The sequence below is a fragment of the Geotrypetes seraphini genome, chromosome 4, assembly GCF_902459505.1.
Source record: "Geotrypetes seraphini chromosome 4, aGeoSer1.1, whole genome shotgun sequence".
Lineage (NCBI taxonomy): Eukaryota > Metazoa > Chordata > Amphibia > Gymnophiona > Dermophiidae > Geotrypetes > Geotrypetes seraphini.
Window position 1 is genome coordinate 136,540,933 of NC_047087.1, and position 13,006 is coordinate 136,553,938.

General features: G+C 46.9%; 1 protein-coding gene across 2 annotated transcripts in view; it reads left to right on the forward strand.

Moving 5' to 3' along the window:
- PDXK (pyridoxal kinase) overlaps positions 1-13,006 on the forward strand; it is a 266,020-nt gene that overhangs the window by 117,675 nt on the left and 135,339 nt on the right. For both annotated transcript variants that reach the window (XM_033943087.1, XM_033943088.1), the window contains exons 5-6: positions 6,371-6,417; positions 8,763-8,848. In XM_033943087.1, coding sequence (XP_033798978.1) covers positions 6,371-6,417; positions 8,763-8,848 — 133 coding nt within the window. The remainder of the gene's footprint in view (positions 1-6,370; positions 6,418-8,762; positions 8,849-13,006) is intronic.

Below are 13,006 nucleotides of genomic sequence, written 5' to 3' on the forward strand. Positions count from 1 at the left end.
TCCTTTGGAGGCTGAATCCAAGAAATCTAAGGCATTTCTTGAAGCTTTGGACTTTGATCAGCCTCCAAAGGAATTCCTTAAATTGCCTCTTCATGACATCTTGAGGGAGACTTTTTACAAAAATCTTGAGACACCTTTAACAATCCCTGGTGCTCCTCGCAAGTTGAATACCTTATACAAAGTCATTCCCATTCCGGGTTTTGACAAACCCCAACTACCGCATGAATCTTTGTTGGTTGAGTCCACCCTAAAAAAGTCTGCGGGCACTAGTGTCTATGCTTCTGTCCCTCCTGGCAGAGAGGGGAAGGCCATGGATAAGTTTGACAAGCGTTTGTACCAAAATGCTATGCTTGCCAACCGATCAGGCAATTATGCATTTCATTTTTCCTTCTATTTGAAACACCTTGTTCAACAACTGGCTTCCTTTGAGAAGTACTTGCCTGAACGGAAACTACCTTCTTTCCACCAATACACTTCTAGCCTATTAAAGCTTAGGAAATTTATGGTACATTCAATCTACGACATCTTTGATATCACCTCGAGGGCTACTGCGATGGCTGTGGCTATGTGCCGTCTCGCTTGGCTTAGGGTTTCGGAGTTTGACATCAATCACCAGGATTGCCTTGCCAATGCTCCTTGCCTTGGAGATGAGTTATTTGGTGACTCTCTCGATTCTACCACACAGAAATTGTTGGCACATGAGACTCGCTAGGACACTCTTCTCAAGAACAAAAAGAAGCCTCCACCCGCGCAGCCCTTTCGCCCACAATCTTCTTATCAGCGCCGCTACTCTGCTAGACCTTTACCATCTGCTCCTCAGCAGCCTAGGCGTCAACGTCAGCAGCAACGCCAACAACCTCGTGCTCCGCAGCAGCAGCAAGTGAAACCTGCTGTGCAACCGAAGTCAACTCAACCCTTTTGACTTCATTCTCCAGGGCCTAGCCAGTCTTCCATCATTTTCTCTTCTGCCTCAACCCATAGGAGGACGTCTTTCTGCTTTCCTCAGTCGTTGGGAGCTCATCACTACAGACAAGTGGGTTCTAAACATCATTCGCCACGGCTATTCTCTCAGACTCTTCCCAGCCAAAGTCCTCCAAAAGAGTCTGCTTTGAACACATCTCAATCCGCTCTCCTCCTTCAGGAGGTACAATCCCTCCTTATTCTGAATGCCATCGAGGAAGTTCCTCCCGATCAGAAGGGACAGGGATTTTACTCCCGTTATTTTCTGGTCCCCAAAAAAACAGGGGACCTCAGACCCATATTAGATCTCCGGGATCTCAACAAATGCTTGGTCAAAGAAAAGTTCAAAATGCTTTCTCTAGCCACACTTTATCCTCTTCTCATTCAGGATGACTGGCTATGCTCTCTCGATCTCAAGGAGGCCTACACTCACATCCCAGTCAATCTAGCCTCCAGACAGTATCTCCGCTTCATGATAAATCACTGTCATTACCAGTACAAAGTGTTACCCTTCGGTCTCGCCTCCTCTCCCAGGGTTTTCACAAAGTGTCTCATTGTGATGGCCGCTTTTCTACGCACTCACCATCTCCAAGTCTTCCCCTACCTGGACGACTGGTTAATCAAGGCTCCTTCGTCTCAAGAAGTGCTTCAGGCCACCAACCACACCATCCTATTTCTCCAAATTCTGGGATTCGAGATCAATCTGCCCAAATCACATCTCATCCCCACTCAGTGGCTTCAAGTCATTGGAGCGATCCTGGACACTGTTCTCATGAGGGCATTTCTTCCATCCAACCGCCTTCAGACTCTCCTTCATCTGTCAGCAGGTGCTTCCACAGCCTTCCATCTCTGCACAACACATGATGATACTATTGGGTCACATGGCCTCAACAGTTCATGTCACCCCCTTCGCACGTCTTCACCTGTGCACGCCTCAATTGACCTTAGCCACTAAATGGTCCCAGGCAACAGATCCTTCTTCGCGACACATATCTGTGACATCGTCTCTTCGACAGTCTCTGCAATGGTGGTTGAAATCTTACAATCTCTCCAGAGGCCTTCTGTTCCATCTGCCTACTCATCATCTGGTCATCACCACAGACACGTCCCCCTATGCCTGGGGAGCTCACTTGAACGAATTCCAAACTCAGGGTCTTTGGACTGCCCAGGAAAAGAAACATCACATCAATTTCCTGGAACTCCGAGCGATGTTTTATGCCCTCAAGGCTTTCCAGCATCTCCTCTTTCCTCAAGTTCTACTAATTTGCACAGACAATCAAGTTGCAATGTACTACATCAACAAAACAAGGTGGGACGGGCTCTCGCCTCTTGTGTCAGGAGGCCCAAAAGATTTGGTCTTGGGCGACAGCTCGTCATTTATTCCTGAAAGCGGTCTATATTCAGGGAGAACAGAATTCCTTGGCAGACAATCTCAGCAGAATTCTCCAACCACACGAATGGATTCTCGATCCCATAACTCTCCAGTCCATTTTCGCTCAATGGGGCACTCCTTAGGTGGACCTTTTTGCAGCTCCTCACAATCATCAACTGCCCCAATTTTGCTCGAAACTCTACTCCCCTCACCGTCTGGCAGCAAATGCGTTTCTCCTGGATTGGACCAATCTATTCCTTTATGCATTTCTTCCTCTGCCTCTCATGTTACGGACCTTGTTCAAGCTCAAGAGGGAACAAGCCACCATGATTCTCATCGCTCCATGGTGGCCCAGGCAGCATTGGTTCTCCCTTCTACTTCAACTCAGTTCCAGGGAGCCCATACTTCTTCCACTGTTTCCTTCTCTGCTTACTCTGCTTCAGCAGTCCCTCCTACATCCCAACCTACCGTCTCTGCACCTGACAGCTTGGTATCTCTCGGGCTGACCTTGGCTCATTCACTTCTTTCTCAGCCGGTCCGTTCTATTCTTGATGCTTCCAGGAAGCCGGCCACTCTTCAATGCTATCAACAAAAGTGGACTCGGTTTTCTTCCTGGTGCCTTCTGCATCATCATGATCCAACTACGCTAGCAGTAGAACTGGTGTTGGATTATCTCCTTTCTTTGTCTGACTCTGGTCTCAAATCCACTTCTATCAGAGTCCACCTCAGTGCCATTACTGCTTTTCATGAGCCAATTCAAGGAAAACCTCTTACTGCTCATCCTTTGGTTTCCAGATTCATGCGGGGACTTTTCAATGTGAAACCACCTCTCAAGCCCCCCTCCTGTGGTCTGGGATCTTAATGTGGTTCTTTCCGCCTTAATGAAGCCTCCTTTTGAACCACTGGCTACGGCTCATTTCAAATTTCTCACTTGGAAAGTGGCCTTCCTTATTGCTCTCATCTCTGCCAGGAGGGTCAGTGAGTTACATGCACTAGTTGCAGATCCACCTTTCACAGTCTTTCACCATGACAAGGTGGTTCTGCGTACACATCCAAAGTTCCTCCCTAAGGTTGTATCTGACTTTCATCTTAACTAGTCCATTGTCCTGCCTGTATTCTTCCCGAAACCTCATTCTCATCCTGGAGAACAGGCTTTGCATACTTTGGACTGTAAGCGTGCTTTGGCTTATTATTTAGAGCGCACTAAGCCTCGCAGGTCGACTCATCAACTTTTCCTGTCCTTTGATCCAAATAAGTTGGGACATCCTGTTTCTAAATGTACGTTATCCAATTGGCTTGCTGCTTGCATCTCGTTCTGTTATGCTCAGACCGGACTGACACTGGAAGGTTCTGTCACGGCCCATAAGGTTAGAGCTATGGCAGCGTCTGTAGCTTTCCTCAGATCAACTCCTATTGAGGAAATCTTCAAGGCTGCTACTTGGTCCTCAGTTCATACTTTCACCTCTCATTATTGTCTGGATGCATTTTCCAGAAGGGATGGACACTTCGGCCAATCTGTTTTACAAAATTTATTTTCCTAATGGCCAACCTTCCCTCCATCTCTCTTTTTGTTAGCTTGGAGGTCATCCATCAGTTAAGAATATGCTGCCTGCTTGTCCTGGGATAAAGCACAGTTACTTACCGTAACAGGTGTTATCCAGGGACAGCAGGCAGATATTCTTACGTCCCACCCTCCTCCCCGGGTTGGCTTCTTAGCTGGCTTATCCTAACTGGGGACCGTGCGCCTCCGTCAGGCGGGAAGGCACTCGCGCATGCGCGGTGCGGCCTAGCTAGAATTTTCTACGTTCTTAGAGTGCAATCACTCTAAAATTGTCCGTATCGGGGCTCCGTCGGTGCCGTCACCCATCAGTTAAGAATATTTGCCTGCTGTCCCTGGATAACACCTGTTACGGTATGTAACTGTGCTTTTCCAGCCTAGCAGTCCAGCAGTGAAAGTTGTGTTTAGCAGGGGATTCTAGCTGAATTTGTGGTTTGGGCTGCTCTTATGCTCAAAATGATGTTGAGATAGTACTGATAGCCCAAGGTTTGGAGGGAATGAGGTTGATCAAAGTTCTCCTTCTGATCTTCCCGAGTCTATACAACTTGAAGTTTTGTTTTGGTTTTTTGGGGTTTGGGTTTTTTGTTTTGTTTTTTTGCAGCTGTCTTTTCAATATTTTATTCTGAATTTAAAAATATAAAAACACCACAGTTAGCATTCTCATCAAATGCTGAAATGCTGACCATTACACAGCGTTTAAATCTATACCCAGATACTCTGCGTCATGCCATGCCTGGATAATGACAATGAATATCTGAGCAACTGGATAGTGCCAGTATTCAGTGCCTATACCCATATAACTAACAGGATATGTTAGGACTGCAAAATATCTGTTCTAATATATCCTGATAGCTATCTGGGTGCTGGCACTGCATTGGCTGTGCCCCCAAACTGCCATTACACTATCCACATAGTATTGGAGCAATCCATAAATATTTTCAGCGGCATTATCTAAATAATGCCACTGAAAATCAGTGGCTGGCTTCAGTAAGCACCATTTGGGTAGAAGCTGCTCCTAACTGGATAAGTGCTGCAGAATATCAACTGGGGAAATACAAGCTTTAATCTTTTATATATATAATTATGACCTTCAATGCAGTATATTGCTAACAATGACTTTTTGGGCTTATGAGTTAAGCATCTGGGATCATTAATACTTGACATACTGAAAGCAAATAATGGGAAGTTTAATAGTATGTTTGGGAGCCTAATTAAAAGTATAGCATATAGCGCTCTGATGATGCTTTACCTTGAATTCTGTGTCAGCGTCTGAAGACCATATCACTAGGATAATGATACAGTGGAAGTGATTCAGATGTCGGTCTTAAAAATGATGCTTGCTCTGTGCTTCAGATCTTACATGAAGAATATTAGGGAGCTAAAAGTGTACTTCTAGAAAGGGAGAATATAATAAAAACATTCTGATAACTAGTGGATATAGTTTTACACAGCGTAAGTGTTAAATCATATGAAGCGGAATGGAGGGAAAATACTTTTTAACTGAGAAGATGATGGATATCTGTAATAGACTTACTCCCTCCTTTTATCAAGCTGCACTGCCAAGCAACTCAAGTTAAATGCCAAGCCACCCATAGGAATAAAATGGGCAGTTCAGCATTTAGCTCGTGCTACTCGGCAGCGCATCTTGATAAAACGATGGTTTAATGAGATAGTTGGGGGCCAAAATTGTGAAACAATTCAAGCATATTTTGGATAATCACCAGGGTGGAGAGAAAACAGAGATCAAAATTGAATCTAAATTCAAAATTGAGCTTCCTTGGCCCAGCAGAACATTAACAGGAAGGAGATGCCTAACCCATCTTTTACTATGTAAACTTATCCCAAATTTTTATGAACATATGGTAGCTGCCACCTAGGTTTACTCCCTGTTCTAATGTTTCAGTGATCTTTTTTCTGATCTACTTCTTGATCATACCTTTCCTATCTAAATAACATGATCTGTATCAGCAATGGGCAACTCTGTTCCTCAAGTGTCATGTGTAGGTCAGTTTTTAAGATCCACTATGGATATGCATGAGATAAATTTTCATGCACTACCTCCACTGTGTGCAAATGTATCTCATGCATATCATTGTTGATATCTTGAAAACCTGACCTATCCATGGCACTCATGGACCAGAGTTGCCTGTCCCTGATTAATACAGTTAATCATGCTTTATCCTACTGCCTGAATTGCTTTTTGGGGGAAGGGAGGAAATGACAAGAGACTGTTTCCCTTGCTAGCCACTGATTGAAAGAGAAGTCTCCTCAGACTTGCCCATCACTGCCACTCTTAATTCAGGAGGTTCTTCCTGGCAGCAGTAGTCATCCTCCTATTTGACAGGGCCTGAAAACATCACCTCTGATGTCCCTATACACTGCTGGTTCTAAAAAACAGGAGCCTTATATATGGGTCTTCTTCACCAGGGGCCAGCTTCTGTTGGCTGGTTTCTGAGGTGACTTTTCTTCCTCTCTTGCAGTTTGTGATCCGGTGATGGGAGACAAATGGAATGGAGAAGGCTCTATGGTTGGTAAATTCCTTCTGCTAAGAATCTGAAAGCTACCTACTTGAAAGCCTCATATGTTCTGAAACTTACTGTATATAAAGGAGCATTAGCTTCCCAAACTATTCCTGCCAAAATCACAGAACATTTATCATATATGCTCACATATAGTTACAGTTTTTAAAATCATTTTTAAGGTGGAAAGTTGGAGAGTGGTCTATACATGAGTCTACCAGCTTTTTCTTCCCATCCCATGTTGGTTCCAGTATCTTCCCTTCCTCCAGGGTCTTCCCCAGTCCCACCGGCAGCAACAGCAAGCATGGTATCTCCCTTCTCCCTTCCCCATACTGTTGCTATCATTCAGGAAATATATCACTGGAGCTCCCATAATACATTTCATATTAGGCAAAGAGCATATGCCTGAGCATGGGCCTGTACTGGAAAGCCCGACACCTGTGACAAAACTGCTTTGCAGTGCTAGGAGCAGGTATAAATGAAAGCAATGATATAGTGAAAGGAGGGGGGTTACCATGCTTGCAGTTGCAGCTGTTGCTTGCAGGGAGTGTGGGGGTGGGGCTGGAATGTTAGAACTAGTATGTGTGTGTAGGGAAGGGAAGTGTGGACCTATGGATAGATGGGGCAACCTATAAGTGGACATAGAAATTAAGAGAGAAAGTCAGGATGCAACCTGTACATGGGGGGGCGACCTATAGTCAATTTTGTAATTGCTTTTGATTCTAAAATTACTGGCATAAGTGTTGGGGGGGGGTTAATCTTTATTCATTTTAAAACCAGCATAAAGGCAACATATTATCAATCAATTAACTCAATAGACAGCATTTAATTCCTTCTAATGATACAATAAATACAAAACCCCATCCCCACCTATCCTTTCTAAAAGTGTAAAAACATTTAATATAATGCAAATGAACAAGATAAACAACCTTGCAATCCAATAATAAATTAATTACATACCCCCCTCCCACTCGCCCATCCTGGATGCATATAATTAAAGGGCTAAATGCAATAATCAGTCTTTACAAAATTTTGTCAATGGGTCCCAAACATCCTTAAACTTTTTATAACGTCCCAATTATATTGCTCTCATATGTTCAAATTTATAAGTTTGGAACAAGGATTCCCACCAAAAACTATAGTTTAATCTATCCCAATTTTCTCAGTTTTTCAGAATAAGTTGTATAGTGACTCCCGTCATGATGAAAAGTAATTTGTTGTTATGGGAAGTTATTGGACTCTTGGTCCTCATTAACGTGCAGCACTGTATCATATGTCAATGCCACTGGATTTTCCAGTATTCTATTGATTTGACTCCAAATGGATTGCTGTACCAGGCAACCACAAATCAACAAATGAATAAAATCATCATTCGCAACCATGAGAATTCTTAAATATTTGAGCTCCCCTACAGCCCAACGAAAAGGGAAGGCAGGCAAAAGGCGCGAGGCGCAGGGAGAGGTCACCGGCTTGGCCTCAAATTTACTAAAATTAATACATAGGCCCGAGAAGGACCTGTAAAGGGCAATAAGATTAGTCAAGAGAGGGATGGACATCCGGGCATTGCTAACAAATAACAGCATTCATCTGCAAACATGGTGATCTTACAGTCCTCCAGCCCAACTTTAATGCCCATGATCTCAGGGGAGGCACGGATCTTAATAGCCAAGGGTTCCAACGAGAGAATGAACAAAAGTAGAGATAAGGGGCATCCCTGCCTTGTCCCCCTCCGCCTTGTCTCCCCTCGCTTGTTGATGAGCAACTGTGCGGTCGGGGAGAATTAGAAGATAGACAAAATCAGAAAGAGAAACTGGGACTAAAAGCAAAATGACCAGACAACAAAAGGTAGAAAAAATAATTTTATTTTCTATTTTGTGATTACAATATGTCAGATTTGAAATGTGTATCCTGCCAGAGCTGGTGTTAGACAGCAAGCGTGAACTAGGACCTAAAAGAGATAAAAAGTCTTTTTTAATTTATTTTGTAGCCGGTGTGGGGTTGGAGAGGTTGTATCCCTAAACTTCTACTAAGACTAACCCCCTCCTTTGCTGGCACGCATTGTGGGTTTTGGCGGCAGTGATTGATCCGACGCTCATAGAAGTCTTGTGAGCTTCGGAGCAGGCATTGGGGCCCATGCTGTGCGTCGGCAAAGGAGGGGGTAAGTATCTTAATAAAAAATCTGGCCCACGACTTAGCCTGTGTTTTAGATTTCAGCCCCTTATGTGATTTGAGTTTCACACCCCTGCCCTAGTCTGCTGCTAAGTGAAGATTCACAAGCATTAAATTACTTCTTGGAACTCTAGCTGCATTGCCTCTTCTAGACTGTGCACTTAACACTGCCTCTCATCTTCAGTATGTTCCCAGGGACCTCCTTCCTGTCTACAAGGAAAAAGTGGTACCAGTTGCAGATATCATTACTCCTAACCAGTTTGAAGCTGAGTAAGTACAGGATATTTTTGTAAGTTTGGGCTTCCTGTCAAGTCATTATAGTTAAAAAAACAAAAACCAATATTTAGCCTTTCCATCAAAATCTTTCTCCATTTCCCTTTTAGTGCGCTGTCTATATTTTTCTCCCCTTATACTTTGTTTACTGCAATATTTTTTGTTTTTTACTCAGCATTGCTTCCTTTTTCTTTATAGTTAGCTTTCTTTTTTATTTAGCTTAGATTTGTTAGTTCTTTTTTCTTCTTTCCCTTTCTTGTAGATTTTTTTAAAAGAATATTCATTAAGTTAACATTATGTTTTGTTTTTTTTATATACCACCTATTAAGGTTATCTAAGCGGTTTTACAATCAGGTACTCACCATTTTCCCTATCTGTCCCAGTAGGCTCACAATCTATCTAACATACCTGGGGCTATGGAGGACTGAGTGACTTGCCCAGGGTCACAAGGAGCAGCACAGGGTTTGAACCCACAACCCCAGGGTGCTGAGGCTGTAGCTCCAACCACTGCACCACACACTCCTCCACTATCACTTGTCATCTGGGTGTAAATTTGAAAACTACTTATAAAATATAAAGGCAGTAATGCTGATCTGGCTTTTGGGGGGGTGTATATTTATCTGTGCCTAAAAAGAGGCATCCTACATTTGTACCTGTATTTTTTTTTTTAATTGAAGAGCTATACTGTTTGGAAAATATGTTTATCCCAGGACAAGCAGGCAGGTATTCTCACTAGTGGGTGATGTCATCAGACAGAGCCCCGGTACGGACGTCTCACAAGCACGTGTTGCTTGTAGAAACTTAAAGTTTCTAGATGCCCACACCGCGCATGCGCCGGTGCCTTCCTGCCCGGAGATCCGGGCGTGTCTCCTCAGTTCTTTCTTTTCCGCGGAGCTGAGAAGTTCAACTTCATCATGCGCTAGCTGAATTCAGTTAAATTTGCCTTCCTTGTCCGCGTTTTCGCTTTCTTTTAATTACAGTTAACAGTACTTTTCTTTTTCAGTTAAAAAAAAAAAGAAGATTATTTCCTGCGGCGGGTCGAACGGGCCGGCCACGTGGCTCAGGCCCCCTGGCTTCGACCTCGCGGCGGAGATTTTCCGGCCTATGTCCCGGCCAATCACCGGGTTTAAAAAGTGCAGCAAGTGCCAACGCGCGATTTCACTCACGGACCCTCACTGGCGCTGTTTGCAGTGTTTGGGCCCTGACCACATCCCGAAATCGTGCAGGCCTTGCTCTACCCTTATGGCACGCTCATTCAAGCGGCTTGGCCTATTGTGGGAATCGATGTTCAAGATGGACGCAGCTAAGGATCCCTCAGCCTCCACTTCATCTGATACCTCCCCGGTTCGGGCGAAACCGGTATCGACCCCTCCTGCATCGAGTGTGGTGAAACCGGCATCGCTCAACCCGACACCATCCACGAGCTCGACGTCGGTGCCTGCCCCGGTCTCCTCGGTTCAGGTACCTCTTCCTTCCACAGTGCCACCAGTGGTCATCAAAGTGCCGAAAGCTACTAAGCAGAAGCACTCGGCCTCGAAGGAGCGCGATGTCCGTGCAGGAGGACCCCCTTTCGGTGCGGATCCCTCCTTATCGGCTTCGCTACGGTCCGTGCTGGAAGCTCAATTCGTTGAGCTCATGCAGACCATCGGACCCGGGCTCATCGCTGCCATACAGGGTGACCTCCCGGTACCGGTCCAAAGGGGCGGTCCGCCCCCTCCCCCTCCCCCACACCGTTCGACCTTGACAACCGACGAGGACGAACGGGGGAGGACGGCGATGCCCACGCGGCAAGCCTCGCTTACCGATATGCCGCCATTAGAACCCATTACGCCTCCGCGCCAACATGGGACCAGACCTCCGATCGATACTCGAAGCCCTGGGCATAGTCAGGAAGAGTTCTTCCGTACTCCTTACCAGACTTGGGTAGCATCGCAAGAACCCGCATCGCAAACCCAGTTGCGATCCACCGCTTCCAGCCCTATCCACTTGGGGGCCTTGGGAGACCATGCGATGCACAGACGATCCCGATCCCCGTCTCGCCACCGAGACGGGCACCGATCGAGACACTCATCCTGGCACTCCTCACGCCATTCGGAGGTGTCACCGCAGAAAAAACTGCAACGTAGGGGATACTCCTCATCAGAGGTGTCCCCTCCGGGGGGCCCGGAGTACGAGGAGACATCGGTGCCCGATTCTCCTTGCCACTCCCCGATGTCCATGGACCTGGAGGCCTCCTCCTCCTCCAGCCCGTCCCACAGACCGACGCTGGCGGAACAATTGTCCTTCTCATCATTCCTCCGACAAATGGCGGATGATCTGGATGTGACCCTTGACACGGGCTCCCGATACTCCAAAGAGTATCTGGACACCATGCATTTACCTAACCCTCCAACGGAGTCGCTTCGGCTCCCCTTGCACAAATTACTGGACCAGACCTTCATGCAGTGCTTCGAAACACCGTATTCCATACCGGCGATCCCCAGCAAACTCGATGCTCGATACCGCATCGTGCACCATAAAGGGTTTGAGGGCCCTCAACTCTCCCACCAATCCCTACTGGTCGAGTCCTCCCTTAAACGCTCTCATCCCTCCCAGGTCTACGCCTCTGTACCGCCGGGCCGAGAGGGGAGAACGATGGACAAATTTGGTAGAAAATTCTACCAAAACTCCATGATGGCGTCACGGGTGCTAAACTACAATTTCTTTTTCTCTTCCTATCTGGAGTTCTTCTTGCCGGTGCTCCGCAAGTTCACTCCGTTCATAGACAACCAAGCTCGATTCGAGTTCGAGGAAGTGGTAGCCTCCCTCTCCCAATTACGCCTCCAGCTGATGCAATCCTCCTTCGATGCATTCGAACTCTCGGCACGCGCCGCCGCAAGCGCGGTAGCTATGCGTCGCCTGGCATGGCTCCGTACAATCGATATGGATCCCAACCTCCAGGACAGACTCGCCAACGTACCATGTGCTGGAGCTGACCTGTTCGATGAGTCTATCGAAACTGTTACCAAGAAGCTGTCGGATCATGAAAAATCTTTTCAATCCATCCTGCGGCCCAAACCCAAACCTCAACAGTCTCGACCTTCCAGGCCACCCCTGATTTACCAGCGGCGTTACATGCCCAGACAAACGCCTGCTGCGAGACAGCCTGCGAAGAGACAACCTCCCCAGAAGTCTCAGCAAAAACCTCAGCCACCGGCTGCACCTAAGGCTCCCCAGCCCTTTTGACGCCCCTCCCGGGAGCATAACCTCGGCCTCTCCCATAGGGGGCCGCCTCCATCTTTTTTACCATCGATGGGAGGCCATAACCACGGACCTATGGGTCCTCACCATCATAAGAGAAGGATACTCTCTTCAATTCCACCGGGTCCCCCCGGACCATCCTCCAAGAGAGTATCCTTCAAGCTCGACGCAGACCGCCCTTCTTCTTCAGGAAGTCCAAACCTTACTTCAGCTTCGGGCTGTCGAGCCAGTCCCGTCAGACCAATTGAACCGAGGGTTTTACTCCCGGTACTTCCTCGTCCCGAAGAAAACGGGCGACCTGCGACCCATTTTAGACCTTCGGGCCCTCAACAAGTTTCTGGTCAAAGAGAAGTTTCGCATGCTGACTTTGGCTTCTCTATACCCCCTCCTCGAGCAGAACGACTGGTTATGCTCCCTGGATCTCAAGGAGGCCTACACTCACATCCCCATTCACCCGGCCTCCCGAAAGTTCCTCAGATTTCGGGTGGGAAATCTGCACCTACAGTATCGAGTGCTACCATTCGGCCTATCTTCGTCCCCCAGAGTCTTCACAAAGTGCCTGGTGGTAGTGGCCGCAGCACTCCGGGACAGGAGTCTACAGGTGTTCCCATACCTCGACGACTGGCTCATCAAGGCCCCGTCAGCCCCAGAGGTCACTTCGGCGGCCTTGGCTACAACCTACTTCCTCCAAAATTTGGGCTTCGAGATCAACTTTTCCAAGTCTCATCTACAACCCACCCAGTCCCTCCCCTTCATCGGAGCGGTCCTGGACACCACCCGACTCCGAGCATTCCTGCCCCTGCAACGCATGGAGTCCCTTCTTCATCTCTGCCAGGCGGTGTCTACTCGCCAAACTCTACCGGCGAGACAACTGATGGTGCTCCTGGGCCATATGGCCTCCACAGTACACGTGAC